At 38.5% G+C, this 27,282-nt stretch overlaps 4 protein-coding genes across 6 annotated transcripts; 1 reads left to right on the forward strand and 3 right to left on the reverse strand.

Annotated features, from left to right (window-relative positions):
• Positions 1–5,494: 5,494 nt before the first annotated feature.
• Positions 5,495–21,436, reverse strand: LOC136243486 (protein transport protein Sec24D-like). 2 transcript variants are annotated; one of them, XM_066034990.1, is made up of 26 exons: positions 21,265–21,436; positions 21,175–21,210; positions 18,177–18,333; positions 17,171–18,055; positions 15,710–15,816; positions 15,378–15,489; positions 15,061–15,188; positions 14,516–14,654; positions 14,262–14,377; positions 13,878–14,002; positions 13,753–13,828; positions 13,191–13,303; positions 11,094–11,187; positions 10,858–10,974; positions 10,563–10,733; positions 10,298–10,394; positions 10,155–10,237; positions 9,945–10,007; positions 9,756–9,894; positions 9,139–9,257; positions 9,005–9,080; positions 8,846–8,949; positions 8,540–8,627; positions 8,376–8,479; positions 8,166–8,255; positions 5,495–5,723 (listed from the first exon to the last, which is right to left on the reverse strand). In XM_066034990.1, the coding sequence occupies exons 1-26, from the start codon at positions 21,325–21,327 to the stop codon at positions 5,583–5,585; spliced, it is 3,543 nt and encodes a 1,180-aa protein (XP_065891062.1). In that variant the 5' UTR covers positions 21,328–21,436; the 3' UTR covers positions 5,495–5,582. The 2 variants fall into 2 exon arrangements, with proteins under 2 accessions (XP_065891062.1, XP_065891061.1); XM_066034989.1 differs by having other exon boundaries at positions 18,177–18,339.
• On the forward strand, positions 21,422–22,809 carry LOC136243487 (COP9 signalosome complex subunit 4-like). The gene has a single exon (XM_066034991.1). The coding sequence runs from the start codon at positions 21,462–21,464 to the stop codon at positions 22,692–22,694; it is 1,233 nt and encodes a 410-aa protein (XP_065891063.1). The 5' UTR covers positions 21,422–21,461; the 3' UTR covers positions 22,695–22,809.
• A 153-nt stretch (positions 22,810–22,962) lies between these two features.
• On the reverse strand, positions 22,963–24,411 carry LOC136243488 (small COPII coat GTPase SAR1-like). Its single transcript, XM_066034992.1, has 6 exons — positions 24,132–24,411; positions 23,901–24,083; positions 23,748–23,857; positions 23,353–23,484; positions 23,206–23,290; positions 22,963–23,155 (listed from the first exon to the last, which is right to left on the reverse strand). The coding sequence occupies exons 1-6, from the start codon at positions 24,172–24,174 to the stop codon at positions 23,118–23,120; spliced, it is 591 nt and encodes a 196-aa protein (XP_065891064.1). The 5' UTR covers positions 24,175–24,411; the 3' UTR covers positions 22,963–23,117.
• Positions 24,412–24,504: 93 nt separating this feature from the next.
• Positions 24,505–27,195, reverse strand: LOC136243489 (small COPII coat GTPase SAR1-like). Of its 2 annotated transcripts, XM_066034993.1 has the most exons (8): positions 27,130–27,195; positions 26,919–27,076; positions 26,753–26,875; positions 25,712–25,764; positions 25,545–25,667; positions 24,833–24,964; positions 24,705–24,789; positions 24,505–24,650 (listed from the first exon to the last, which is right to left on the reverse strand). In XM_066034993.1, the coding sequence occupies exons 2-8, from the start codon at positions 26,959–26,961 to the stop codon at positions 24,619–24,621; spliced, it is 591 nt and encodes a 196-aa protein (XP_065891065.1). In that variant the 5' UTR covers positions 26,962–27,076; positions 27,130–27,195; the 3' UTR covers positions 24,505–24,618. The 2 variants fall into 2 exon arrangements, with proteins under 2 accessions (XP_065891065.1, XP_065891066.1); XM_066034994.1 differs by lacking the exon at positions 26,753–26,875 and having other exon boundaries at positions 26,919–27,186.
• Positions 27,196–27,282: the final 87 nt, after the last annotated feature.

The following is a 27,282-nucleotide window of genomic DNA, read 5'->3' on the forward strand; positions in this document are numbered from 1 at the left end:
GCGTGACAGACCTTCGACCTTATTTTACGCAAATAATCGGTAATAACTCCGTGAATGTTTATCGGATTCCTACCAAAGTTGGTACGGAGATCCGCCTTAATGAGCCCTTTACGTGTGCCAAATTTCAGCCCAATCCGAGCACGAATTCGTGTTTTATGGCGAATTTTGCGAAGTGTGCGAAATGAAGAAGATGAAGAAGAAAAAAAACGAAAAAATTAAAACCAAATTTTGTTCGCTCATATCTCGGAAATGGCTGGAGCGATTTCTTCAAATTTGGTATGTAGACTCCCCTAACTGGGCGGCACGTCTCTAGCAAATTTGGTTCCAATCGGATAAGGGATCACAGAGCTACATAGGTGTGAAAATTGCGTTTTCTTTCTTCCTGTTAATATACTCATGGTGTGGCGCGCCGGCTTCTTGGGCCGCACGACACACTATCGTGTGTCTTGATATAACACTAATGAAATAATGTGCTGTGGTGGATTCCCAGTATGCAAATTCATAGAGTAGATTTCTGCACTACACACCACTGCCTGCTTCGAAGAGCTTTTACTCAATATGCTTCACACATCACTGTGCCAATTATTGTGAACACTTGGTTAGTTTTAACATACAAAAAGCTAGCTACCACCATTAGCAGGACACATGCATGTGCATAGATGGATTGCATTCCATCTTAAGAGCATTCCATCTTAAGAGCCTCTGTGATTGAAACGTACCTTGCTACATATTTAATGCGTGTTCCTGACATGCAGATATGTATTGTAGAGTTTTGCTGTGCACACGATAGTTGCTAACAGGTGACTAGAAATTCATTTACAACAGAACAAAGTAACGCTATAGTTTAATATGTATTCAACCAAAAGCATTTAAAAGTGGGCCTACCAAAAAAGTCACCATTTAAGGTCCCTATTTAACAACTGGGTAAACCGGAGCAATGTGAATAAACTTTCTTGCTCAAGGAAGCAACAACAGCAACTGAGCATCAACCCTGGCTGAAACCTTACAATTACCAAGCTTTGATTGTGCCTACTAAAAGTCATGCATTTGATAGTGACAGACGGTTAGCAGCTATAGAAGTTTTTTTTGTGATAGGCCATGCTTACATGCATGAATAGCACTTACATGCATGAGTAGCAAAGTATATAAGTCATTCCAAGCATTGGCGACACAAAGACACTAACAGCTGTTATTTCAAGCCACTAAATGGATATAATCACTAATGAAATAATGTGCTGTGGTGGATGCCCAGTATGGAAATTCATAGAGTAGATTACTAAGCTACACTTCACTGCCTGTTTGAAGAGCAATGTGTTTCACATACTACTGTGAAAAAATTGTGAATACTTGGCACTTTAAACACATAAATAGGGACCCGCCGATTATGCTGGCATAATTATGAGCATAATAGGTGTCTGAAAGCATTGAGCATAATGCTAGCATAATAGGTAGAATATATGTGTAATAGTATGAATTTTTGCTTATCAAAATAGCTATCACAGAAAGATCGATATACTCTAATAGAACAGTCAGTAACTCTAATAGAACAATCATATAGCTGACTGTTCTATTAGAGTATATTGATCTTTTCTGTGATATGCATTTTGACAAGTAAGTTTGTGCTTCAGCCACTTACTATTTATCCATAAATTGGAAATTATTAGCAGAGCATGAGAACTGAGGCATAAATAATTGGGCATAATTTGAGCATAATGGGTAAGCATTGAGCATAAATTTAAGCATAATAGGTAAATTTTTGAGCAGTGCAGGATAGCATAATAGGTAAAATTATGAGCATAATCGGCGGGTCCCTACACATAAAGCTGCAGCTACCACCATTCAGGATCAGGTAAAGGACACATGCAATGGCGGATCCAGGATGGGGCATTTGGGGCAAATGCCCCCCCCCCCCCCCCTTCAAGAAATTGCGTACAAGATCGAGATACTCTAATAGAGCAGTCAATTACTCTAATAAGGCAGTCACAATGTTTATGAGGCAGTAGCTTACCTATGAAGCTATAAATAGGATTTTATTTACTGATATAGTTGGTAAGGATAACTAGCTATTATTGTTGTGACCTTTTTTTTTTTTTTTTTTGGTCTTCAACTGGTTTTCAGCAAGTTTTTTTGGTCTTCAACTGTTTTCAGAAAGGTGCCCCCCCCTCTTTCCAAACTCTGGATCCGCCCCTGACATGTACGTAGATGGATTGCATTCCATCTTACGAGCCTGTGAGATTAAAACAACTCTTACCTTGCTGACATGATAGAGTTTTGTTCATGCATTGCTGCTAAGAGGTGACCAGAAACTCATTTACAGCAGAACAAAGAAATGCGGCAGGTATATTAATAGTTTATGTATTTAACCAAAAGGTCTACCAAAACATAGCTATGTGTAATTCTTCAACTCTATGAATATGACCAATTAGCTGCCACCACCCTTCTCACTCATGCAATTTCTTAACAAATAGCTAATTTTAGGAGAACTTTGCTCTGCAAGTCCTTGTACATTACCAGCTACTAGCTACATGTGAATGATGATCACATCTAGTTGGTCTCATAATGTTATTAAGGCATCAGGTCTCCAAATCTCTATAGTAAATCTGTGAACTAAAAAGTTTTAATGTGATACTATGTAGCTATAGACCACCTATGAGAGTGCTGTAATCCAAACATTTTGCTTTCTTACTACATCATAATTCTTGCATGGATAGAAGCCATTTAACATTGCAATTAAAAGTGCCATAAGTGTTTTTTTCCTGCAATAAAGGTCTACCAATAACCTCTTGTACCAAGAGTCCATACTATAAGACCTCTTTATTATGAACTATTGATAGTACACATACACAATCAAAAAAATGTAATTTATTGTTATACATTACATACACTTGTCAGAAAGTTCCCAGTGGCAGTGACACAAAGACTAACACCTGTTGGTTTGACAACCATCCACTATAGGATTGCGGGAATGACTATATAGTATATACCACAGTTGGCCGTGGTGCCTCAACAGAGGCTAGGGGAGGTCACAACATTACAGTATACTGTGTTTACTTCATCCATGACAGACCAAAGAGTTGAGATTAATTACTGGATGCTTGGAGTTGCCATATTGTATATTGCCAATGTAGACTTGGTTGCATCATGTATCAGGTTGTAGACAGTATGATGCAGCTAATGCACACAGAAACTAGCTATATGTAAAATGATGTGATATCATCATAGCTAAGTTGATTGCTTGCTTCAGTTATAAAAGTAATGTAAAGCAAAATTACAATAATATGTCACCCAAGCGATGACCGTGGAATGCTAGGATGGCATCAACTTAGTCACTGCACTGTAGCTATGTTACACATAATCACCCACATAACTGTAAAGGAATATATATATATATATATATCCCCATTCCTTATATATACACTAGTAGTGGGAGATGAAAAGTGAAGTGTCGCTGATGGTTTAATAGCTATAAATGGTGTTAGTTAAGTGCAACTGCATGCATGCTACTGGTGTATAGTTGTTTGCAATGACAAATTGTCGATATAACAATGTTTATGTAATGAGAATGCCACCGTAAGCTAAAATTTAAAAGGGGGTTTCTGTCGAAACCCCAGAAACCCATCTGGATCCGCCACTGAATATGCTAAGGATTATAATGAAATTTTGTCTTATAACATAATTGTATGATCACTAATAATACAAATACTCATAAATCTTTCCAAGGTATTATCAGTGGATTTATGCTAAAGTTTATGTAACAAGGACCCGGATCAGCATTGGAGGTGTATAAGATCGAGATAGTCTAATAGAGCAGTCACGTAACTACTCTTATAGAACATTCACTGGAGAAATATAGTTATGTAATTTTTCCAAATCTGCCTGCATCTATACATACAATGAAGTGCATTGGTCTGGCTTGATTCATCTACTTGTGTAGTTAATGTGTATGGCAATACTTAATTCAGGTACACAATTTCCATTGAAAATGCTCTCAGATTCAATCTCGTAACATTCAAATTTCAAAATTTTCCCCTTTCAACATTATTATTCTAACATGCACCTATTGTTGTACAATTGTGAGAGGGTGCATCATGTACTTGGTTGTCAGTACCTACCCAAATTTTCCATTAACAAAATGCTTTAGATAGCCATATACCTATAGGTAGTACATAAATATCTACAGGAAGAAATATGAATTTTATGTGGAAATGTTTCCAAATAAGCATCTATTTTTCAAAAATTTCCTGGGGGGGGGGGGCATGCCTCCAGACCCCCTTCACCTCTACCCAAGAGATTAGTACCTTGAGTTAGCCCCCCCCTTTATAAATCCTAGATCCGTCCCTGAAGACATATGTAATGATCTTAGTAATACATGCACTTCATGGCTACCTTCTCTTTACATTGTAATAATAGAAGTTCCGAACATCTATTTCATGACTTTATCAAAACAGCCAAGTCAGTTAGAAAAAGGCTATAATTATACAGTAGGCTTTTAAGGTCTCCGGTGTAATTATGAGATCTTGATACAGTGACATGGGTTATAGTATTATACTATATGGACTATTTTTGTATGACATATTCCGGTACAATTTGACTTTACAGCATACAGAATTACAATGATACATGGTTACAGTGGATTGGTGGCTACAGGTATGTTGAAGGTCCACTGGCAACCTGTGCCAGCTACTTTGGGGTTTCAGTTTGGAACGTAGCTATGTCCCTAGCTAGAATTCTAATAATCACTCTCCAACAACATGTCACTGTTAAATCTTATCTCTGATTCATAAATGCAACTAATCAAGAAGCTTTTAAAAATACGTAGCTATACATCACAACAATAATTATACTTGTAGAGGTGGTCATGGTATAATAAAGATGTTAGCAGCTTCTAGTGATATTGCAGTAAAGAGAAGTGTTGGTTATGCTGACTTGTATCTTCAAACAATATTAAAGATCTTTTTAAAAGAAGGTTCTATGGGATCCTTTGACCCCCCAGAAATATAACCAAAATTTTGTAAGGCTAGCTGTAATTGCTGGGGTGGTAACCACCATGCACTACTCCCTTCACTCTTAGATAGCTATAGACAATACCATTTATGTTACCACCCCCAGACATCTCTCTGCATACAGCAACATTTTATGGCAAAGGGTTGGAACTCTTCATTTAGTGATATAACATTGTTTAACAAAATGGGTACCACTGTTATTTACCTGCTATACTAGTATGCCCATAATTTTGTTTATGATCATAATAATACTTATAGGATTACTAGGGTACAACACATGCACTACAAAACAAACATAAAATTAATATGCCACTACTCCACACTAATCTATCACTTACTGCATTAATAAGGCTTATTGGCTACCAATCTAATTAGTATTACATTATGGATGGTCAAAAAGTAAATTAAATCTTAGTCTGTCCCTATCTGATGATTTCATTCCTATACTGGTCAAGATTGTCTTAAACTTGTTTAAACTATCTGACATGAACTGTGGTCACAAAATTATTTTTATAAACTATTTCAAGTATTTATGTATAAGTCTACAATGTGCAAATCAATATAGAAATAATATATTATTTATGACAAAATGTTTCTAATCTCCTTGTGAATATGACAGAGGTATTCAATATAATTCATGTTGTCTCCGGGGCCCTGTTCCTCTTTGAGTAGGCGACGGAATGCAATTTCACTTTTATCCTTTTGTTTGCATATGGTTAACTACAGAATATACATTAAAAGACCACATAAATTATACAGTTAGTTTCTCATCCTGCCAGCATTATTTTCTTACTGTACCAGTATTTATTTATTTATTTATTTTTGCATCACTGCATGGTGGCTGAATGTAGCCTTTAAGGCCTATACCGGATCATATTTATTGACCCGGTTACTACACATAATTACATTAATTAATGTAGCTTCCGCATGCTTTGAGATACGGGGGTGGGATAAAGTTTAATGAATTCCTTGATGAATGGGAAATCGAATGATATATAGGTTTAAGCATTTGGGTGAAGGGGAAATGGGTAAACGAACCGGTTTTCAACAAGGCGATTCTGTTTTAAAACGCACAATTCTTTATCGAAATACAAACGGCCATAACTCCTGCATACTATGGTGCACGGACCTGGGATAAAGTTCAATGGATTCCCTAGACAAAATGGCATCTAGTTTTTATATCTGGGACCAACCATTCGCGAGATATGGACGTGAACAAAAAGGATGTAAAATAATGGCCGATTCATGAAGAAAGGAGAGTCCAGGAGTACAAAGATTGTTCTGGTCGGCTGATGGGCTTGTTAATCGTCGAAGACCTGGGCCAAGGTATGTACATCAATGTTATAAAGGGTTCTTGTAACAGCAGTACATGATTTGGGAGAGAGAAGGGTGAATTCACAAACACAGCAAAAACGCGTGTTTTTCATTGGAACAATTCAGGCCTTAAAGGGATTTATTAATTAATTAATTAAGCAACACTATCATGTGACTGAGCTAATTAATTCAGTCAAGTAAAATATAAAATCTGCCCACCTGCATTACTATTGGTGGGAGAAACTATTAATAATTAAGTTTATAAAGGCCTTATCACAACTGCAAATAATTACATTTAGTGTCTAATTGCATCATGCATGTTATGTAACTAACACATTAGCACTAACTCTTGTTAGCATGCATTATATAATGTTTGAATAGCTGTACTGCAGCTTGCCAATGACTCACATAAAATTAGAAACACATGTAATCATACAGTACGATATAGTAGGGACCACAAAGGTTTGGACGTGGCCCATGAAAAAATATCACCCAAAAACCAGCCTCACTTTTTCCTGACGGTGATGAAGCAGTATTGGTTTGGTAAAACTAAGCCCAAACAAGCCTTCAGATCAATTCAAAATGTTTTCCACAAGTTGCTATGGAATTTAAAAAAAACCTTTTAAAAAAATTTATTAAACAGAATTTTCTAGTGACTGATTGAGTAACTGACTGATGCCTTCAGACAAGCATAACTCAATAATGGCTAAGACTACGGGCTTGATTTTTTCACTGTTTGATGTCGCTTCAGCCGGACATGTGCCTTTTGGCATACCGCAGTATATACAATGCAATCTTCATGGACTTACCAGTGTCCCCCATTCATCTTTGCTGACAGCAACAGGTGTCGATTTGGCGGTAGCACGTGATGGCTTCCCTTTGTAACTGAAATCGTCTGTATTTTTCATAGTGGTTACTTTTGATTACAGAGGTGCTTTCAGTTCTTGATTCGTAATGCTGTGTAAAGGGTTGAACATAGCTGACAACGAAGCGTAATGGATACTTCACTTTTCAGATGATAATTGATAGTAGGGCACATGGTGCCATTTCTTTCTTTTGATGCGGTATGTGTGGGTTCACCAGTCATAATAATTTTATTTTGTAAAAAAAGTTAACAAACAAGTACACAAAAAATTTAGGAATTTTCAACTAGAGTAGGGACCATAGCACATTGATAAAAAGTACTGAAACAAGCTGGAGTATTGCACGATATTAAATCACAGTAAAACAAATAACACTTCTTATTGTTTTACTGTGATTTAATATCGTGCACTACTCCAGCTTGTTTCAGTACTTTTTATCGATGTGCTATGGTCCCTGCTCTGGTTGAGAAGAGCACAGTAGGGATATAACACTTCTTATTGTTTTACGGTGATTTGATACCATGCACTACTCCAGCTTAAATTCCCATTTTTTTTTGTACTTGTAGTTGTAACATGGCATGAGGGCTTGCGCCTAACAGCCCAAGGGCTGAGGGAATACACATCATGCAAAAGCCTGAATATACATGTAATACTTCTGATCTGTAGCAGGCTAATAGCCCATGCCAGATGATCAATCACCCAAGCTAATACTAGTGTAACCACTGGGTATATTATTTGAAGTATTCGATTATGGATAAGCAGCTGGTACGCTCTGGCTACATTTGGCTATGATGAATGGACAAATCCTAGAGATATAAAGGAGAATTTTAGTTACGTGAGTTTAATGTTTTAATCAGTACGGTATAATTACGGAGTTAATAAAGGCCTAAGATAGGTAAGCATTATTTGTTAGTTACAGTAGATAGCTGGTAGCTGGACTGTTTCGGTAAACATGAGGGAATATAGTACAGTATGTGATTTTTACCTGCATTGATGTAGATCTTTGTTGCTTGATTGTTTTAATCACACCCCTGATCCTCACTGATAGTGGATTGTCCAACAATGGAAGTTGACCCTGTGCATCACATAAATGTACAGTATATAATAACACACCATGGGTCTGGAGCACTCTGTGTAACAGTGCTTAAAAGCAGTGTATTAAATGTGTAACATTAAACATCCACTATACACGTACACTCTCCACATTGATTTCAGCTTGTGAGTTTACTCCAAACACATTCACTACAAACTCAGGTGACACTTGTTGCCCAATCCACAGCACCATCTCCAAACCATTTTCTACAGGATAACCACATGTACACCACTATCGTATAATACAAATCTATACACCTCACATACCTATCAAGTATACTCCATTCTGAAGTACACTCTTAATCATACACCTGACCATAGTAGGCATTTCAGTCTCTTCTGGCTTTAAATCATGCTACATATGTAGTATAGCACAACACATAACCACTATAACATACATCAACATATTTAACGTTGTACAAAAATGTATTACAAAAATCACATTGTAAATGCAACCAATAGATCAACTATAATCATTTGGTCAGAACATTAAGTAACAACATGTTAAAAAGCATTCATGATGGAGGGTGGGTGGTCTTTGTGTAACAAGTGAAACTATCTTACACTACATACCAGAGGAAACAATCTTGGATATATAAATATCGAAGAGGCTGCAATGTTCATTGACTTCAGTATGGCCAACAACCAACACTTGTTATCAATAGACTTCACAGGAGCTACATACAAGCACACACACATATACACTACAACAGATCAAGCACTGTAGCTCACGAGAGCAAAACGCTGATGATTTCAACATAGTATTACAGTAAATTGGCAGAAGCTTCAAAGTCTCTGGAAGAATCAACTAGGACAATACCAAAAATAATAATGTACATTGAGGTTGGAATTTGTCAATAACTTACTTGTCCAGCACTTTGTGGAGTGGAGCAATGTTTTCTATAACAACTCAGAATGATGGAACATTGTTTAGTAAGCGTTTCTTGTATGTTCTTGTAATTCATCGTTGTGATCATATTAGTGACTGTGTATGGACATAACATTAATACAGATTGCTACATGTGCTTTACAATTGGATTTGTGTGTACTATTCTTTTTTAAGTGCCCATATCAATGGGTCCCATCAAGGGTGGGAGGGAGGGTCGCATAGGATGTGTTAATTGCATGAAAGAAGATGTAGAATTAGGCATACCGCAAAAACACAATATTAATTGTACCGCCTGAATCTCATGATGCAATGTGTCCTACAATCAAGCATGTCAACAAAAAGAAGCCGCAATGAACAGCCCTTGATACCAGCTACAGCCTAAGAGGTAGAAGAAGCGTCAGACAAGAAGTCTGCTACAATAAGCAGTCAAATGAAGAAGTACACGCCTCCTGGTGATCTGGCTAGTTTAGCCCGAGGCCAAGCCCAAGAAGAAGCGTCAGACGAAAACAACAAGCCTATTGAGCGTTAGACACTCTCCCTCCGTACACTGTACTACTATTAACTCTTGGTCCCACTGTATACCAAACATCTTACTGCTTTTTGAGAAGAAGTTCATGATAGCATTGATCTCACAGCTACGGAATATATCACCGTAACCATTAGAAGTGCTCAGTGCTAAATTGTGTATTCTCAGTCGTCTCTGACCAAACACGTTTGTATACAGCAAAGCAGCCTGGATTACAAAGGAAAAGGTGTACTTATGATCACACAAAATATCATTACCTGAAAACAGGCCTCTTCTCCCTCTTTCAGTTTATCATCATGTTTAATCTCCACTGCAATAGCCTAGGGCACAAGAATTAATAAAAACCAACAATTGCAAATATAAAATATAAACATGCATAATGGCCTGCAAGACTCTGTGGCATCTGTACATATTTAATACATTTTTGTTTTGTTTCAAAACTACAAATGTCAAAGGTGTTACTCAACCTTGTCACGATCAATGGAGCCCAACTCAATATCAGTTGTGTTCTGCATGTAAAGTGCTCCAAGGAAATCTGTAGGTCTGAGCCCTGTTTAAATACATTAGACAACAGTGCACACATGCATGTACACGTCACTACAGTACATACCTGTGCTAGCTCTCACTCTCATGACAGCATCAAAGCCAGTTTGTCTTGTTATACTATTGGTTAGGTCACTAAGTAATCTACCAGCATCACTAGCAAGCTATGGAAATAATATAATATATAATATGGCATGTACATACAGCAGATGTACACTAGGTAATAGTGTTCAACAGATGATATGTACATGCTCAATTTCAAATATTCTCTAACTGAGCAGTCAACAATTACCACATTACAATGCTAGTGTAAGTACATCACAGGTGTTTACCTTAAAGTGAGGATAGTAGTGTAGTTGTCCACCAGTAGTGTTAACAAAATGTCCCAAAGTGGCAGTGTCAACATATGAGTGAGGACACATGAACAGTTCCACTGAAGCTCCATGTTGTACACACTCCTCAGCCAACTTTGTGTAGTAGTTACCTTGTGGTGCCAACAAGCTCTGGAAGATACAGTAAAAGCCATTATATGCACTGAAACAAATACATAACAAATTTCTTCTATGCATGCATGCACACATACATGCACACCACACCCACACACACATAATGACATGTCCAAACAACCTTTTCTTTATCACTTCCAAACACTTTGGTATCTTCTCTATTCTTGAGTGCTCCTGGTAGACTGCCAGTTGAAAGTGATGAATGAAATACAAAAAGTTTTCCAGGTCTACCAGCAGCCTAGAATAAACACACCAACCACGTCATTACTGTAAATTATATCCATTTGTATATCCCATGCTTCAAAATATAAATTAAAGTCCTATAGAGTCAAATTTACAATAAAAATTGTATTGTACCTTAAGTGCCTCTAATCCAGCCTTAACAACTGGTCCTAATACAACCTGTGATTCCTTGTTGTGTGCGAACATTGTTGGTAGCTGACTGAATAACCTACAAAATATATGTATTTCAAACTTTATCATTTACAGCACATACAATATTATTAATGTAGTAAACCAAACACAAGAAAGGATATCATACAGTATGGTAGTACTGTATATTAGGGATCATGGACGTTTGAGTTTTTCTGGCCAAAAATATCACCCAAAACCAGCTTCACAATACCTTCCTGATGCCTTGGCAGTATAACAAGTCCAAAAGTGCCTTCAGTACGACCCTAAATGCTTCCAAAAGATTAAATATATTCAAAGGAATTTTCTGACTGACCTGACTACTTGCCTGATACCTTCACACAAGTATAACTCAATAATTGATAAGGCTACAGGTTTAGGTTTTTCACTGTTAAACGTTGCTTCAGCCCGAAAGGTACCTTTGGCATACCACAGTACGTACATTGCACGCATCATGAACTTACCTTTGTATCCCATTTCTTTTTGTTGATGGCCCAAGGTGTTGATTCGTAGTATCACATGATGGCTTCCCTATGTCTGTAAATGGGAATCATCGGTATTTTCCGTGGTGACTGGATTGATTGCAGAAGAGCTTCTCCTACTGTACTTCATTAGTAATGCTATGTAACGGACTGAACGCGAAGTGTAATGACCACTTCATTTTTGAGTCAGTATTTGATAGCTGGGGCATGCATTCAATTCACATGACATTATTAACTCAGGGCACCATTCTTTCTTTTGATTAGTGCATAAACAAATGTACTGCATTCGTTCAATGATTTGAAGGGTGCATTATTCGAATGACATAAGCGAAGTTTGAATTTTGCGCATGCGTAACCTGGTTATATTGGCGAGCAGAAGACTGCAAGAATCCAACTGCTCATCATGCCATGAACAAGTTTCGTCGTGGGCAGTTACACTTGAGACACTAGAAGGTGGTTGTACGTGAAGCCATTAGGTGTCTGACAAGTTAATTAGCTCGCGTCCCACAAGTGACCACGCCCGCTGATAATCGTGAAGTACAGTTGGGACAAGCTTTAGAGGAAGAACATTCATGAGTTGTGTAATGCTTTAAGGTTTTTAAACAGCAGCTACATCTTGTTGTGTGCTTTCTCCTGCTGCCATGTCAGACGAATAATAGTGTTAACGCAAGAAATTCCAATTGCCGAAGGGAGCCAGAACGACGACTATTAATTGTTAAATGAATTAAGCTACAGTACACTCAAAATTATTCCAACTGCATAATATCTAGCTAACTGTAGCTATAGCTACGTACAATGTTCACCAAAACTTCGACTGTTGCACTCAAACCCTCGAAGTGTAAAATCTGACATTCATTTATGCACTACTTTTGATGCGGTAAGCATGGTTTCACCAGTCATAATAATGTTACAAAAAAGTAAACTAGAAATTTTAAGTTCAATTAGGGATCATAGTAAAAAAAGTAGAGAAACAAAGTCATGGTTGAATTAGGGACTAGCATATCTGTAGTTGTAGGTGACCTCCCCTTTTTCTCCACTTTCCATGATCCCTTATCAAACTTATTTTTGGTGCATTTTTGTAATGAACGATAGCTAATTCAGTGAATTAGAGATCTGTTTGTCAATTCTATCCAGAAATTTCTTAATTGTTATTTAAATTGTGCAAACATTTTGATTAGTATGTGATGAGTACACTTATTACAAAATTCCACTGTTTTAGGTGGACAACTTTACTAACTATTGAAATTGAAGCATGTCCACCTGTACACACTATAAGCCATGCTATGTATGTATATACATACATATGCTTGCCCTACATGTAGTTACCTGTGATACTGGTAGTATGTACATATACGCTTCTATACTGCTTGGTATACAGTATATACATACAATAGTTACGCTGTAGTTAAACCATGCTACATATACATGGTATCTTGTAAACACTGCCTCATTTGTTCAAATGTCATGTGAACATTATACAGTAGTACTGATTTTGCAGTACCAGTGTAAACAATACCATACAGTGTTATATCACTTCAACATTGAGACAAGATAAACTAACGTTTCCAACATGGGACGTGACTCATCAACAGAGACTAGGAAACCATCCACTATTGGCACAAACACTTCCTCCACATCAGTTAACACCATCATCTGTGGCTGTGCCAAACTGCCCTGTAAGGAACGTACCATATCTGAGTGTCTGAGTGGTCAGTACATTTTAAATAGCACGCATGTGCATCGAATTCAGATCAGACAAAACTGTAACAAGCAAGCAAAGCCTTCAAAAACTGTGTAAAACACAGCTATTGTCACCCAGAGAACTGTGCACCTGTGTATCACTCAGGTATAAGTGTTGATGTAGACAAATTCTTCTGGGGAAAGTCCACAAGAGGACTGGGCTAGGTCTTATGGACATAAGTTGACAATGAAAACTGAAGCTCAACCCAATACCTGGCCTCTATGCAAGACATGGATAGTTTGGTGTTCACTTAAGTTGGTTGATGTGTACATGTAACTATCAGAAGCTTCTGTTTACAATGGTCCACTAAAAGTGACCATTGAGAACAGAACAGTTAGTGTTTACAAAATTATCGATAATCACAAGAGTTCATAGTACTAACCAACACATTGTAGAAATGAAGAGACTTGTCATAAGTCACAAATCCTACTTGTATGGGACAGCTCCCACCTTCATCCCTGCAGACATGTACACATTTTAGCAGTACACGTTGACTGTAGTGGTCACCTTGGAAGCTTCTCCAGTACTTTGAGCATTTGCTGAGACAACATGCTCAGTAGTCCGAGATGTAGACTAGTCACTGACACATCTATCATGAAGATGTATGCTGGAGGTTTGGGTAGCCTTCCTTCCTACAATAACATATGCAATAAACTTATACACTGAATATATAAGCTACATATACAGAATGTATTGTATATAAATGACACAATATGAAGTTTACATATGTGTGTAACAGTGAAGTTGAGTGAAGCTAATTGCAATGGAACCTATCATAATGGCCGCCTCTATACAGGTCAATTTCATATTTATCAAGTAAGAAATTTATATAGCAAAATGCATCCACCTACATACACGAGGTTTTATTGTACTACATGAATATATACTAACTTTGCAGTAATCTTTGGTGGCCACATACTCAACTGATCCAAACAATAGCTCTGGTCTCTCCATAATATCAGTCCTCCTGCCCTGATGGTCCAAGTGACAGAAGAACTCTTGAGGAACTACAAATACATCATTAATCAACAACTGCATATTACTCAAATTATACTTATTAGATTCAGAACACCCCAATAGAACATGTTTATAATAAACAAAGTTTCACATAGGTACATGTACATAGATATAATTAGAATACCAACCTTCACTGCTGAACTGACAGAACGGACAATAAAATTGTCGTCCACCATCGACAAATCTGGTGAAGGGATTCATGTATGCCTTACAGCGACGACATCTTATTGGACCATCTTGGCCATGATCCACCAACAATAACTGTTGCTGTTAACACAAGACAAACACAGTGATAGCAACTACTTATACATACATTTAAAAAGGCAGTTGATACACCCTGTGTACACTCATAAGTGTGGTATACATACTAGTGAGTGGTATATGTATGGAGTGTAGTATTTAACCGGTACACATTTGCTGGTATAAGTATATCAGCACAAGTGTGTAAGCATTCATAAACAAACTACATAGATACATCACTGTTTACACAGCATGTGAACGTGTGTATTTCCAAAAGCAGAATATATACAAGTAGGAGCTTATAAGTGCTGAAGGCGCAAGGAGAACAGGATATTTTGCACCTTGGTACTTATAAAGCTCCTGATACAAGCCTTGGTCTACCAGATAACACAAGGACGTAATTATGTACACATATAATACACAGCTAACACACTTCATTGCTCTTCACGATGGCCATTGGTTGGATGATCAACCCCATCGGTACTCTGACGTTGTTCAACAAATCATTAGAACATGGTACAGTGTACATGGTGCTCCTCATGTAACGTGGATTACAACAACCTGCGTGTAGTATAACATGACTTGTGTAGTAATACACCCTGTATACTATGTAACAAAAATAACACTAGATGATGAATGGTCATGGGTAAGGTATTTTGTACAAGAATACAGAACAAAGGGGAAGCACAAACAGTACTCTTGACACAATGTGTAGTGATATAGTGTTTCCATTTTCATACGCATACTCACCATTATCCTGTACAACAAAGTCAGTGGTTACCAGTGGTGGGGGAATACCCCTGGTTGCTGTGGAGTATACAGTGGATCCTCGTGACTCCCTATCTCCTTCAATAACATCAACCTGCACAGTAATATACTATGCTTGAAATGTACACATGTAAGAAAGCACTCTAGAGTAGAACCTTTCTACGCATAAGGGACCAAGAACTTGTAGAAGTTGCTCTTGTCAAGTGCAAAACTATAAAGAGTTAATGCCTGACGGTAATTCCTATTATAGAGGTGCCGATAAATGGGAAAGTCTTTCAAGAGAGGTTAAACTGTCTACAGCATATTACACTTACCGGACTTGGCATTTGGTCAGGGTCCACTCTACGTGGGGCGGGAGCCACTGGTCCAGCTGCCTGCCCAGGGGGAACAGTAGTAGTGGGTGAAAATCCTGGAGGAGCTCCTAATTTGACCAGAACAAGTGTACAACGTATCATTTATGACAAACTATGTAACATTTTAATGCATGACATATGTAGTGCCACTACTGCATGCTCTCTGTGCAGGATATTTATAATATAATTTAGAAAATTTACATTTGAGTAGCGGCCACGGATTAAAAAGCAATGAAACAAGGGAGGTCTGAGAGGAGGTCATCTACACCGTAGCTACGTATATACTTTAATTCCTACTTCAGCCTATCAATAGTATAGGGATTAAATGTCAACTAACATAGCTGCAGGTGTAGATGACCTTCCTTGTTTCAATACTTTTTTTTCTGTGATCCCTATTCAAATTTGTTGCACTCGTTGAAAGAATGGCATCAGAAACATTAATCGCACGACTAAACCCCCCAATTATCAATGACTGAAATGCGAATTCACCATTCTGCTTCTTTTTCAGTTATGTTCCACCTGTTATACAGTATATTAAAAATTAAGAACAGAAGAACAGTATAAGAAGCACCTCTCCAGTCACTACAGCAGTTATGATATACACTGTAGTATAGAACGTGTCCCCCTGACTATCAATTGTGAAGTCACCATTTTACTTCAGTTCCAACTATGTTCCCCTCTTATACAGCAAAAAACCCCAAAAAAACCCCAATATGGTACGCGTCTCCGCAATCAATCCAGTTACACTGTGGAAATTGAAGCCATGCCATGAGTTACCACCAATCAATACCTAGTAGTAGTGGAGAAAGAAATGGGACACAAAGGTAGGTCCATGATGTGTGTATTGTAGCTGCTGTAGTTGGCGAAAAGCACGTCTTGGGCCAAAGCAACTTTGAACAGTGAAGAAATCAATTCATAGTTGAGTCACCATATTTAAATGCTATGGCATTCATTACCTTAGTCATGGCATTTATCTAAAAATTGATGTGGCGACTATTCAGATTTGACCACCACTCAATGCTTGAAAATGATGTAGGAGCCGTTATTTTCAAAATTGATTGTGCACCACTTGAGTGCGGCTACTATTGAATGCGCAGTGTCTAATACAGTATGTTTGGCTGGAGGCAGTCAGCTAACAGAAATATATATATATATTTTTTAAATGTCACAGAAAATTGTTGGAAGGGTTTGGGCTTGATCTGAAGACACTTATGGGCTTGTAACCAGTACTACCAAGGACTGTCTTTTTATTGATCTTCTTCAACAAGAAAGCCCAAACCACCATGCTCCCCACTGGACAGTACTATCATACTGTATGATACTGAGAATTAGCATTGTTACACTAATACAACTACATTGAGACTGGATGATACATATATGGACATATGTAGCAAATAAAGGAGTACAGTTACACATGCTCACCACTAGTAGGAGGAAAGCCATGTCCTCCTGGTGGGCCATATTGAGGATGGCTACCAGGATGACTATAGCCAGGTGGACCTGTCATTCCTGTATGTGGAGGACCGGTCATTCCTGGTGGTAGCATTCCTGTTGGACCAGTTGGTGGAGGACCAGTCATTCCTGCTGGTGCATGACCAATCATTCCTGTTGGACCAGTCAGTGGTGGAGCAGTCATTCTTTGTAAACCAGTTTGTGGGCCAGTCATTCCTGTAAAACCAGGACCACTCATTCCAGTTGGACCACTTGTTGGAGGGCCAGTCATGCCTGTTGGTGGAGGACCGGTCATGCCTGTTGGACCAGTTGGTGGAGGACCAGTCATTCCAGTTGGCGGAGGACCAGTCATTCCAGTTGGCGGAGGACCAGTCATTCCAGTTGGCGGAGGACCAGTCATTCCAGTTGGCGGAGGACCAGTCATTCCAGTTGGCGGAGGACCAGTCATTCCAGTTGGCGGAGGACCAGTCATTCCAGTTGGCGGAGGACCAGTCATTCCAGTTGGCGGAGGACCAGTCATTCCAGTTGGCGGAGGACCAGTCATTCCAGTTGGCAGAGGACCAGTAATTCCAGTAGGTTGAGGACCAGTCATTCCAGTTGGTGGTGGACCAGTCATTCCAGTCGGTGGTGGACCAGTCATTCCGGTTGGACCACTTGATGGAAGACCAGTCATTCCAGTTGGTGGTGGACCAGTCATGCCTGGTGAACCAGTTGGGGGACGACCAGCCATTCTGGTTGGGCCAGGACCTGTCATTCTGGTTGGGCCTGTAGGTGGTGGACCAGTCATTCCAGTTTGTGGTGGACCAGTCATTCCCATTGATGAAGATGGGCCCCCACCTAATGGTTGCTGCATTCCTAAAATACATAGTGCAATAGTAAAATGCATTCCCTAAATGGTGAATGCATGCATGATTACCGTTCCATTACATACAGTTATAGACAAAATATTGTTGCCCATGTTGAAAGATATTATTACCTGTATGCATATGACCTGGTGGTGCATTCATAGCACCACCCCCCATTGGTTGGGTTCCTGGCATGAATGGAGCAGTAACATGTGAATGCGAGGTTGAGGATGGCTGGAAGTAACTGGGTCCATTTGGTGGAGGTTGACCATATGAGGTTGAGGGCATCTGTTGCTATATAAGATGTATGTATAACATCTAACATATACATGTACACATCACAAAAAACATCTTGTAGAAATGATAACTGAATGGCATACAATATCTGACTTTTACTGTACACTCCAAAATAATAAAACAGAAGCAACCTTTAAAACTGTCTGCATTGTTATACTTAACTTGGAAACTGTATAAAATTCTTTTATCTTTGGAAGAATTACACAAATTCCTTTTATCTTTGGGAGATAATGAGGTCTTCAAAATCCACTAAAAGATCCCTGGAGAGGTTCTCTAAAATGTTTAAAGACCTCCTAGCAGATATGTATATATCTGCATATCTCCAGTTGAGAGAGCCAACACAAAGCACACCTCACTAATGATCACTGATGTGCTATCAGCGGCATAGCCATTAATCGTACTGCATATTGTGTATGAATTTTATAAAACTTTCAAAGTTCTGTAAGTGTTTGAACATATGCTGTGATGTATTGAAATGATCCATAACACTAGCAAATTTACCACCAGTCAAGATAGGAAATATAATTATTATGTTGTATAACTTGTGGTTTATACTTGTAGACTTTCAATATAAGCACACACAGTTTGGCTAGAGCCATATTATGTCATAAATTACCTAGAGTAAAATCTTTGGTGGTAAAAAAAGTTTGGCAAATTCGGTGAATACAGCTTCAATCGCCCTAGTTTTTTTCTGTCAAATTTTTTAGAAGCAATCACATGAGCAGATATAGCAACACCATGTTGCATCATGCCTACTAGCTACCAAGAGATAAGACGGAGCAGTTCATCGCCACATGTGCTGGAGTGTGAGGATCACTGTAATGTAAAACTAATCAACATTTGTAAAACGGGCGGCACACTTGCATGTGGGACTTTCATGTAGAGATAGTGTACTTATACACTCCTTTATAATTGTTCCATCAGACAATGGGTAAATTTGGATCCCCATTCACCAAAGTTTTTTTCTGCCAACTTTTCAATAGAGCGTTTTTTCAAACTTTTTTACTGCCAAAGTTTTTTACTATACAGTACATTTCATGTTCTTAACAGTGACTTACACTGTATATGAAAAGTCACAACCTGTCACTCTTTCAAGTTGATACTTTAGTGAAACAAATTCATAGCAGAAGTAAACCACTAGATCAACCTTTCAAACAATGTAAATGCTACAGCTAGTACGTGGAACCTCTCTTAACAAGCTCTCCAAATTAATGACTATAAAAAAATCCCTCCATAACAAGGATAATGATTTTGGTCCCAACAGATCATACTACTACATGCATTGTTACCTCAGGAAGGGAAAACAGCACAAGAGATAAAAGAAAAATTCTGTTCATTACCGAATTTTTGAGGGATGAAACTTTCACGAAACTGTAAGATACAATTTTCAATTTTTTTTTGCAAAATTTAAATAAGTCCAAAAGAGTTTGAGAATACTTTTACATTGTTTTGCTAAGGTGTTAATAGCAAGAGTTAATTAACTCTTGGTAATGTAATTTCATGATTCTATTTTCATGATGTGATGATTATTTAATAGTTATACCATGGCTGCGAGGGATTTGCTGATATATACATCCAAAGCCTGAGGGCGCAGCCGGCTGCGGGTGTATATGTCAGCAAAATCCCAAGCAGCCATGGTATCAGTGATATATATCGCTTGGGGCGCACTCACCTAATAGGTGAAAGAACTAGCGAGAACTCATCCCATTTGTTTTATACAGTAGCATCTGAAGATCGATCGTGGTTTTAGTAGCGTGGGCTAATAGCCATCAGAACGATATCCATACGTTAAAATGTCATTAATACGTAGCTATGCTTCAACATGCAATGTTAGAAAAGTTGCAATTGTGGGATGGAGTTTATATTGGTATCATTTTTGTACTAAGTTAAGCAGTAAGTAAGTTAATATATTAAGTTAAGTACTTAGGACTGTAAGTTACTAACCTATTTCAACGTAGCAGTAGCAGCTTTGCTGTTCCATGGTCTGTTCAAAGGCTGATACGTGGTGGGTAGAAATACGCATCCACGATCGCCCAAACAATTATTTTGTGCCTTCAGTAACAACCAACTAGTCTATCTTAGCAAATATACTCACCACCACAAAAATGAGTCCCACAATGCAAAGCACTGTGTCGCTCAATATAACGAGTCAAAGCGTATCGTTTCTTTGAACTGGCTGGGTATCACAGTCATTGGAAAACCGCTTTCCCATGATATTTCTGGGCAATATGCAACTTAAACTCCGAGCGGTGCCTTTGAACGCCCACGCTAAAGTGGTATATATTTTCATGAAGTGATCATTACTCGTGAAAGTTTCGTCCTTTATATTGTTGGGATGAGGCATTGTGGAAAATACATACAAGTGCCTACCTGTACCTCAACGTGGGTTATATTTGAGAGAGAAGATTTTCACAGTTTTTCACGATTGACAACATAGTCATGAAATCATTGCTAGTTAGTTATTCAGTACAGGCTGTAGCAGTGATTGGTGAACATTTTACTCCTCAGTGAGATCATTCATCAGCTTCGATCATATCCCACTACAATACAAGGAAGACATCAAGCTAGTGTCTTTACGTCCATGTATGTGTTTTGTATGTATTCGATCAGGTATGGAAGAGTGGCTATGCAAAATTTAAACAGTCAAGCTGAAAGTCGAAGCATCATTATAAACTACCACTACATGGTAATCAATCAGCCCTGTAGTATAACTTTACATATGGTAGACAGCAGAGTATAACCAGTCTCATTTCATCTCTGAGCTTACCCCACCCGGATCACTGCCACTAGTACTACACTACACACCAATACAAACTACGATCAGTGACTCACTGTTGGTACATTTGATTGTATCGACATGGCTGCGACCTGAGGGTAAAGCTGTGGTAAGAGCAATTCTAAGCGGTGAAAACATTAGCATACCTGCGACACTGGCGGCTGTACCGCACCGTAACCACCAAAATTAGCTTGTTGGGGATAAGACATTTCTGCTACTTCACTGTTTCACGATGTTTCTTTTATTCTCGCCTAACACACAAAGTTTATTATGACGTCATCACGTTAACGTGTCCACACGAGATTTGTAGATGGTTTGATTGTGGCGTTCAGTATCACTAAAAATGGCTGCTGCCAAGGTGGAGAAACGTTTAGCTAAGTTGGTGAAGTCTGGACTTGCATCTAAGAAATCTGGCGATGAACTGAACGAAATTTTGGATCTTATCTTGTCCAAGGTGTCAAACCCAAACGAACAGCAAGCTTGTTGCAGCGGATTTGTGGACGTTGTTACAAATGAAACTCTCAGTGGCGTAACAGCCAAGGCACTACTGAGTAGTCTGGTTGAAAATGTGGGGAAGTTGAATCCAGTTGCAGCCAAGAACATCTGCCATTATATTCTACAAAGTATTCAACCACGTTTGATATCCTTTGAAGAACAGGCCACAGCTGTACGTGTGCATTTGTCAAAGGTGTACGAGAATGAACAGCAGTGGGTGGAAGCAGCTAAGGTGCTCAGAGAAATTCCCCTGGAAAGTGGCCAGAAAGTCTATTCGGTGGATTTCAAGATGGAGGTGTACTTGAAGATTGCTCGGCTTTATTTGGAAGATGAAGATCACGTGAATGCTGAGGCGTACATCAACAGGGCTGCTTTACTACAATCAGAAGTCACTAACAAAGAACTTCATGTCGTTTATTGGGTGTGCTCGGCCAGGATGCAAGATTATCGACGCAAATTTGGCGATGCTGCTAGACGCTACATCCAATTATCTTATGAGCCAGCTCTTCATGAAGATGAGAGATTAACATCACTGAAATGTGCCTTAAATTGTGCTATATTGTCTGGTGCTGGCCAGAGCAGATCAAAACAATTGGCCACCCTGTACAAAGATGAGCGATGCCAATCTTTACCATCTTATGGAATACTGGAAAAGATGTACTTGGAAAGGATTATCCGTGAGTCAGAGATCAAAGATTTTGCTGCAATGCTTCCTTCTCACCAAAAAGCTACAACCAGTGACGGTACTAGTATTCTTGACCGAGCATTGATAGAACACAACATCCTTTCAGCTAGCAAGCTATACACAAACATCACATTTGAAGAGCTAGGAAGATTGCTGGATATTCCTCCGAAGAAAGCTGAAAGAGTGGCATCAAAGATGATCAGTGAAGGAAGAATGACTGGCAGTATCGATCAGATATCGGGGATTGTTCATTTCAGTAGTTGTGACTTACTACCTAACTGGGATGAACAGATTAAAGGCATCTGCTACCATGTCAATAGCATTGTGGAGAAGATCAACCTCCATCATGATGACTGGATAGCTAAGAAGTCTGAAGTGGACATGCAGACCAGTTAATATACATGTATGTAAATAGAGGGATATGATTGTAATGTAACTTCATCTGATGTGTATTGACCTGCACACTGCAAATAGAAAGCGAAAAAAAAGATGTACTAGATCATGACTGTAACTATTTTACAGTATAGGTTATTTCCCATTGCTGACTTGCAGGTAATGTTGTGGGTGCATGGTGAATCATTATTGTATGTCAATTCACAGTTTGGGGTTTCCACTGGATTTTGAGATTTCACAATTCCTTGATGTTTCAGTTATGCATAAGAAGTGTTTTGATATTTGTTTCATATTTACTGAAAATTTTACAGGGAAACAAAACTACTTGACAGGTAAGCACCAAGTATACAGTACAATCTTTTTAAAAAAAAAAATCATATTTTAACACATTAATGCATTTCTTGAAAGTGTGTGGCTGTTCATTCTTTACTTAGCGTTGGTATACTGATCTAGCCACTTGAAACCTGTAAGAATTGGTACTAGATTACAAACTCACACAGTTACTGGTCCATACCTTCAGCATATCCATGTCTCTTTAACACAGAGCATATAAACACCTCCAGTGGTCGCGTTTGTAGTTCACTAAGCGGAACGTTCCCCTATCAGTAATAAACACCAAATTAGGAAATACAACACTATTGAATAGATGGTGGGTACGTACCTTTCCAGTGGTCAGTTGTTGAAGGCCAAACACTTGTTTTATCTCCTCTTCACTGGCAACACAAGGTCTGTCTATCTTGTTAGCCAACACCAGGATTGGAACTTTTGCAATTTGTTCATGACATAACAAACTCTGTTAAACCGACACACCATTATGCACAAATATGCATTAAGCATGTTTAGTTTAAATACATTATTACATCAGATATAAGCAACTCAGCTCCCCATCGGGGATAGTAAGAGTTCTCTCCCCGGGCCCCCAACTGGTCCTAAAACAACAACTAACATTTTTAGACATAAATACTACCCGAAAAGATAGCAATACTGTTAACAGTCCTTGAAACCTCAAACTACCAAATTTGACTCTTTATGACACTACTCCAATCAGTCACTCACATCCAATTCTTGTTTAGACTCTTCAAATCTATCCCTGTCAGTAGTATCAATAAAATACACTATTCCATCCAGTGTATCAAACTGATCCTTCCATTTCTTCACTCCACATGCTACAGTGCAGTACACTCTTAACTAGTTAACTGGTACACTTACCACTGCTCAGCTCATAGATAGAATAGCAGACATCTCCTAATGTCAGCTGAGCTGCCTCACGGTACATGTTATTCCTGCGGTAATAGCTGGGCTCTATTTGTTCACTGAGTAAGTACAGCAGTGTGGTCTTGCCACTGTTATCCAAGCCTGTAAACACTAGCTTGCCTTGCTTTCTCCACAGCCCTGAAGGTAGAATGATACACATGTTGTTCAGACAGGCCAGCTGCTTACCAAGATAAGTCATAAGACCAGAAAACCAGTCCCACAGAAACATCGCAGCGTATACTGAGGAGAGAACCTATGGAACGCTCCAGTTGTGTGTTGTAGGCGGTCCGTTTGTCGTCAGTTTCTGTGATGCATTTGCACGTGAGGGTGTAGCTCCAACTCCATAAATATTCCAGCCAACACGTATGTGTAACTTAGCCTGCGTAAGATCGATGACTGGATTTCTGTGACGTGTCCGAATAAACAAGAAACGACTCTCGTAATTTCGTCGATACAGGACTCGTTCTTATTGTTTCATGCAAACCAATGGTCTGACGCCGCCCGCCCCTACATTGGGGATACATGTCAGGGATTACCATGTCAGATGTGGTATAATAAGTTCTGTAGTTTTTTATATGCATCACCACTTGTACCCAACCATAAAATAGATGTACAAGATCAATATGTAGCTAACAGTTAAATCTTGTCAATGCTAAAATCATAGTACATCAGTTTAACTGAGATATTGTGTGAGCCACTGGAACCCTGCCATAAATAAAGCAATAATCAATTACACAAATTATGCATGAAATACAATACCTTCACCATATCCTTCTCTCTTCAATACTGAACACATAAATAATTCAACTGGACGTCTTTGTAAGTCTTTTAGTGGAATATTACCCTGTTCAATATGATGACATGATCACCAAAGTCTAATGGTGTACCTTTCCAGTGGTTTGACCATGAAGACCAAGAACATGCCTTATTTCTTCTTCACTGGCAGCACCAGGCTTGTCTATCTTATTACCCAACACTAGTATGGGAGCCATAGCAATTTGTTCAACTGCTAACAAGCTCTGTAACAAAACCCAACACAGAGTTCATAATATTAGAAAGTATAGTACACTAGAGAATTGTATAGTAACTCATGATCACAAATCTAAGATTTTACCAATAAATAGACACATGCAAGGGAAGGCGAAGTGCTGGCGAGTGTTTTGTTTTACCAACTCAGATAAAATTTAACACAGTCCGTAGCGTAAATGGAGAGCAACAACAACAACTGACTCTTATATTAGAGTGTTTGACTGTTTATTAAAAAAATTGATGCTGGGGTTCTGTATGAGGGGTAGAGGAGCAGTCCAAATAGTGGGCAAAGTGGGGGGCAACTTGACAATGAAAGTGATGCAGTAGATTTAAATGTACTATTAGACTGGGAGTATTTAAAAATATTTTGTTACAAACACTACCAGTCACGATGCATTACTTAGATGCTTTGCAGTAAATCTAGAGGAATCTTACTGCAGGAGTAGTACAATGAAATCCTGCTTACAGTATAGCCAGTAAGGTCTTAAGGGTGGAGCCCTGCCCTTTTATATGTCTAGACCTGTCACTGCATTGCCATGCACATGGTAACAATAGTATACTGAGACTTACATCCAATTCTTCTCTTGACTCTTCAAATCTGTCTCTGTCAGATACGTCAATTAGGAATACTATAGCATCAACTGCTGGAAAATAATCAATCCAAATTCTGTGTGCTATAAGATGACCTAGTGACTGTGTACATGTGTCATACCTGTACTGTATAGTACACCACCTACCGGTAGATCATATGTAGTATAAGAAATTCCACCCATTGTAAATTCTACTTTTGCTGTGACAAGATAAAAATAGCATATCTCAGTTGTTATCCGTACCAATGTGATGTTTATATAATTGCACAAATAATAAAATTTTTAAACTACTCTAATAGAACATTCACTACTTCAACCATTTAGTGATGAAGATCAGACAAGTGAGTATCTAGACCCCTTATTTTGGCAGGGCACATGTAGCCAGGTTTGGGTAATTATATACCAGGGGCAATTGATGAAACTACGTTTAGAGTGATGTTTCATTGAACACATTTAATTTACATGAACCGAAAGGTAATCTGCACAAACCATGCACAACTAACAGCCAAAAATGTAATTTAAAGAGTAGATATCATTGCACCCCCCACCCTATGTTGCTTGTATTAAAATTTCTGGCTATCCCACCGTCATAAGGCTACTCCAAGTTTTCCATCCTTCACCCAAAATCACATCTGAGTACCCACACTGATGGTCATTAATTCTTCATAACCTGTGTACATTATGGAAAGTTTCTGATCTTCATATTTTTATACATTAGCCATTGCATGGTTTCTGTTATTCACAAGATGGTTTTATCGAAACACTCTAGAGCAGTCACAGTTAGAGGTTATTATTGCTGACAATAAGCCACACAGTCTAGTGTTAAATTTTGAAAACATCCAGGTGGCATGGAAACTGCACTCTCAGTTGACAATTGGAGTGGTATGAGTGTGATTGATCGATTTTTAGTTTAACCTGACCCCCATGGTAGTCAGGTTAAACTGAAAATCAATCAATCCCTACCAGAGCACACACAGAGAACAAAACACAACCATGTTACACATAATATGTGTAACATGGTTGTGTTTTGTTTAATAATCTATATTACACAAGCTCACTTATTTAAGTAAAAGCCATTAACAAAGGATATAAATCCATTATAACTACAAGTAACAGTGTGATTGGTAGCTGGTAGGAGTTGGCAATTGGAGTTGACTCTCAGTTGGCAATTGTTCAACTCATACATACCAGGATGTACTGTAGGAGGGTGCTGGCACAGTCTATCATCTTTTAAAACGTGTAACAGAGTTGTCTTGCCAGTATTGTCTAAGCCCCGAAAACACAAGAGTTTGCTAGCAGATTTCCACAGACCTATTATAAACCATATAAGTCAGTCAGATTCAACACTACTCACCAAGATAATTCAACACTCCGGAGAGCCAATTCCACAGAGACATTATGGAAAATAGAGCTATCGATTTATAAATGGGAGTGAGCTATTACGAGGATACATAGATGTCATTATCGTGACGTGAGACTCCAGCTCCATTTATTTCGTACCATTCAACACGTCTGAAAAGATACGTCATTTCTGTGACGCGTCCGAATAAACAAACACGACATACGTTAATTTCATCGATGTAGACAATCAAGGACTATTATTATTTCGTGCAAATCTACTGATGTCAATTCGTTGACGCAGTTGCACGTGAGAGAACCACAAAATTAAAATACACTTCAGCGAAAAAGGACGGTACCACTTCATGCCAACCATTTTA

Source organism: Dysidea avara, chromosome 13 (assembly GCF_963678975.1).
Source record: "Dysidea avara chromosome 13, odDysAvar1.4, whole genome shotgun sequence".
In the NCBI taxonomy this organism is placed as follows: domain Eukaryota; kingdom Metazoa; phylum Porifera; class Demospongiae; order Dictyoceratida; family Dysideidae; genus Dysidea; species Dysidea avara.

Coding starts and splice junctions, on each gene's coding strand:
- LOC136243486 (XM_066034989.1), bottom strand. CDS start 21,327: ATGTCTTATCCCCAACAAGCTAATTTTGGTGGTTACGGTGCGGTACAG. Junction 14,378..14,515: donor CTGTCAGTTCAGCAGTGAAG/GTTGGTATTCTA, acceptor ATGTATTTGTAG/TTCCTCAAGAGTTCTTCTGT. Junction 9,258..9,755: donor GAACTTCTTCTCAAAAAGCA/GTAAGATGTTTG, acceptor GTCCATACACAG/TCACTAATATGATCACAACG.
- LOC136243487 (XM_066034991.1), top strand. CDS start 21,462: ATGGCTGCTGCCAAGGTGGAGAAACGTTTAGCTAAGTTGGTGAAGTCT.
- LOC136243488 (XM_066034992.1), bottom strand. CDS start 24,174: ATGTTTCTGTGGGACTGGTTTTCTGGTCTTATGACTTATCTTG. Junction 24,084..24,131: donor TGGTCTTATGACTTATCTTG/GTAAGCAGCTGG, acceptor TTCTACCTTCAG/GGCTGTGGAGAAAGCAAGGC. Junction 23,156..23,205: donor GAGACATGGATATGCTGAAG/GTATGGACCAGT, acceptor CAATTCTTACAG/GTTTCAAGTGGCTAGATCAG.
- LOC136243489 (XM_066034993.1), bottom strand. CDS start 26,961: ATGTCTCTGTGGAATTGGCTCTCCGGAGTGTTGAATTATCTTG. Junction 25,668..25,711: donor ATACTACATATGATCTACCG/GTAGGTGGTGTA, acceptor ACATGTACACAG/TCACTAGGTCATCTTATAGC. Junction 24,790..24,832: donor ATGGTCAAACCACTGGAAAG/GTACACCATTAG, acceptor CATATTGAACAG/GGTAATATTCCACTAAAAGA.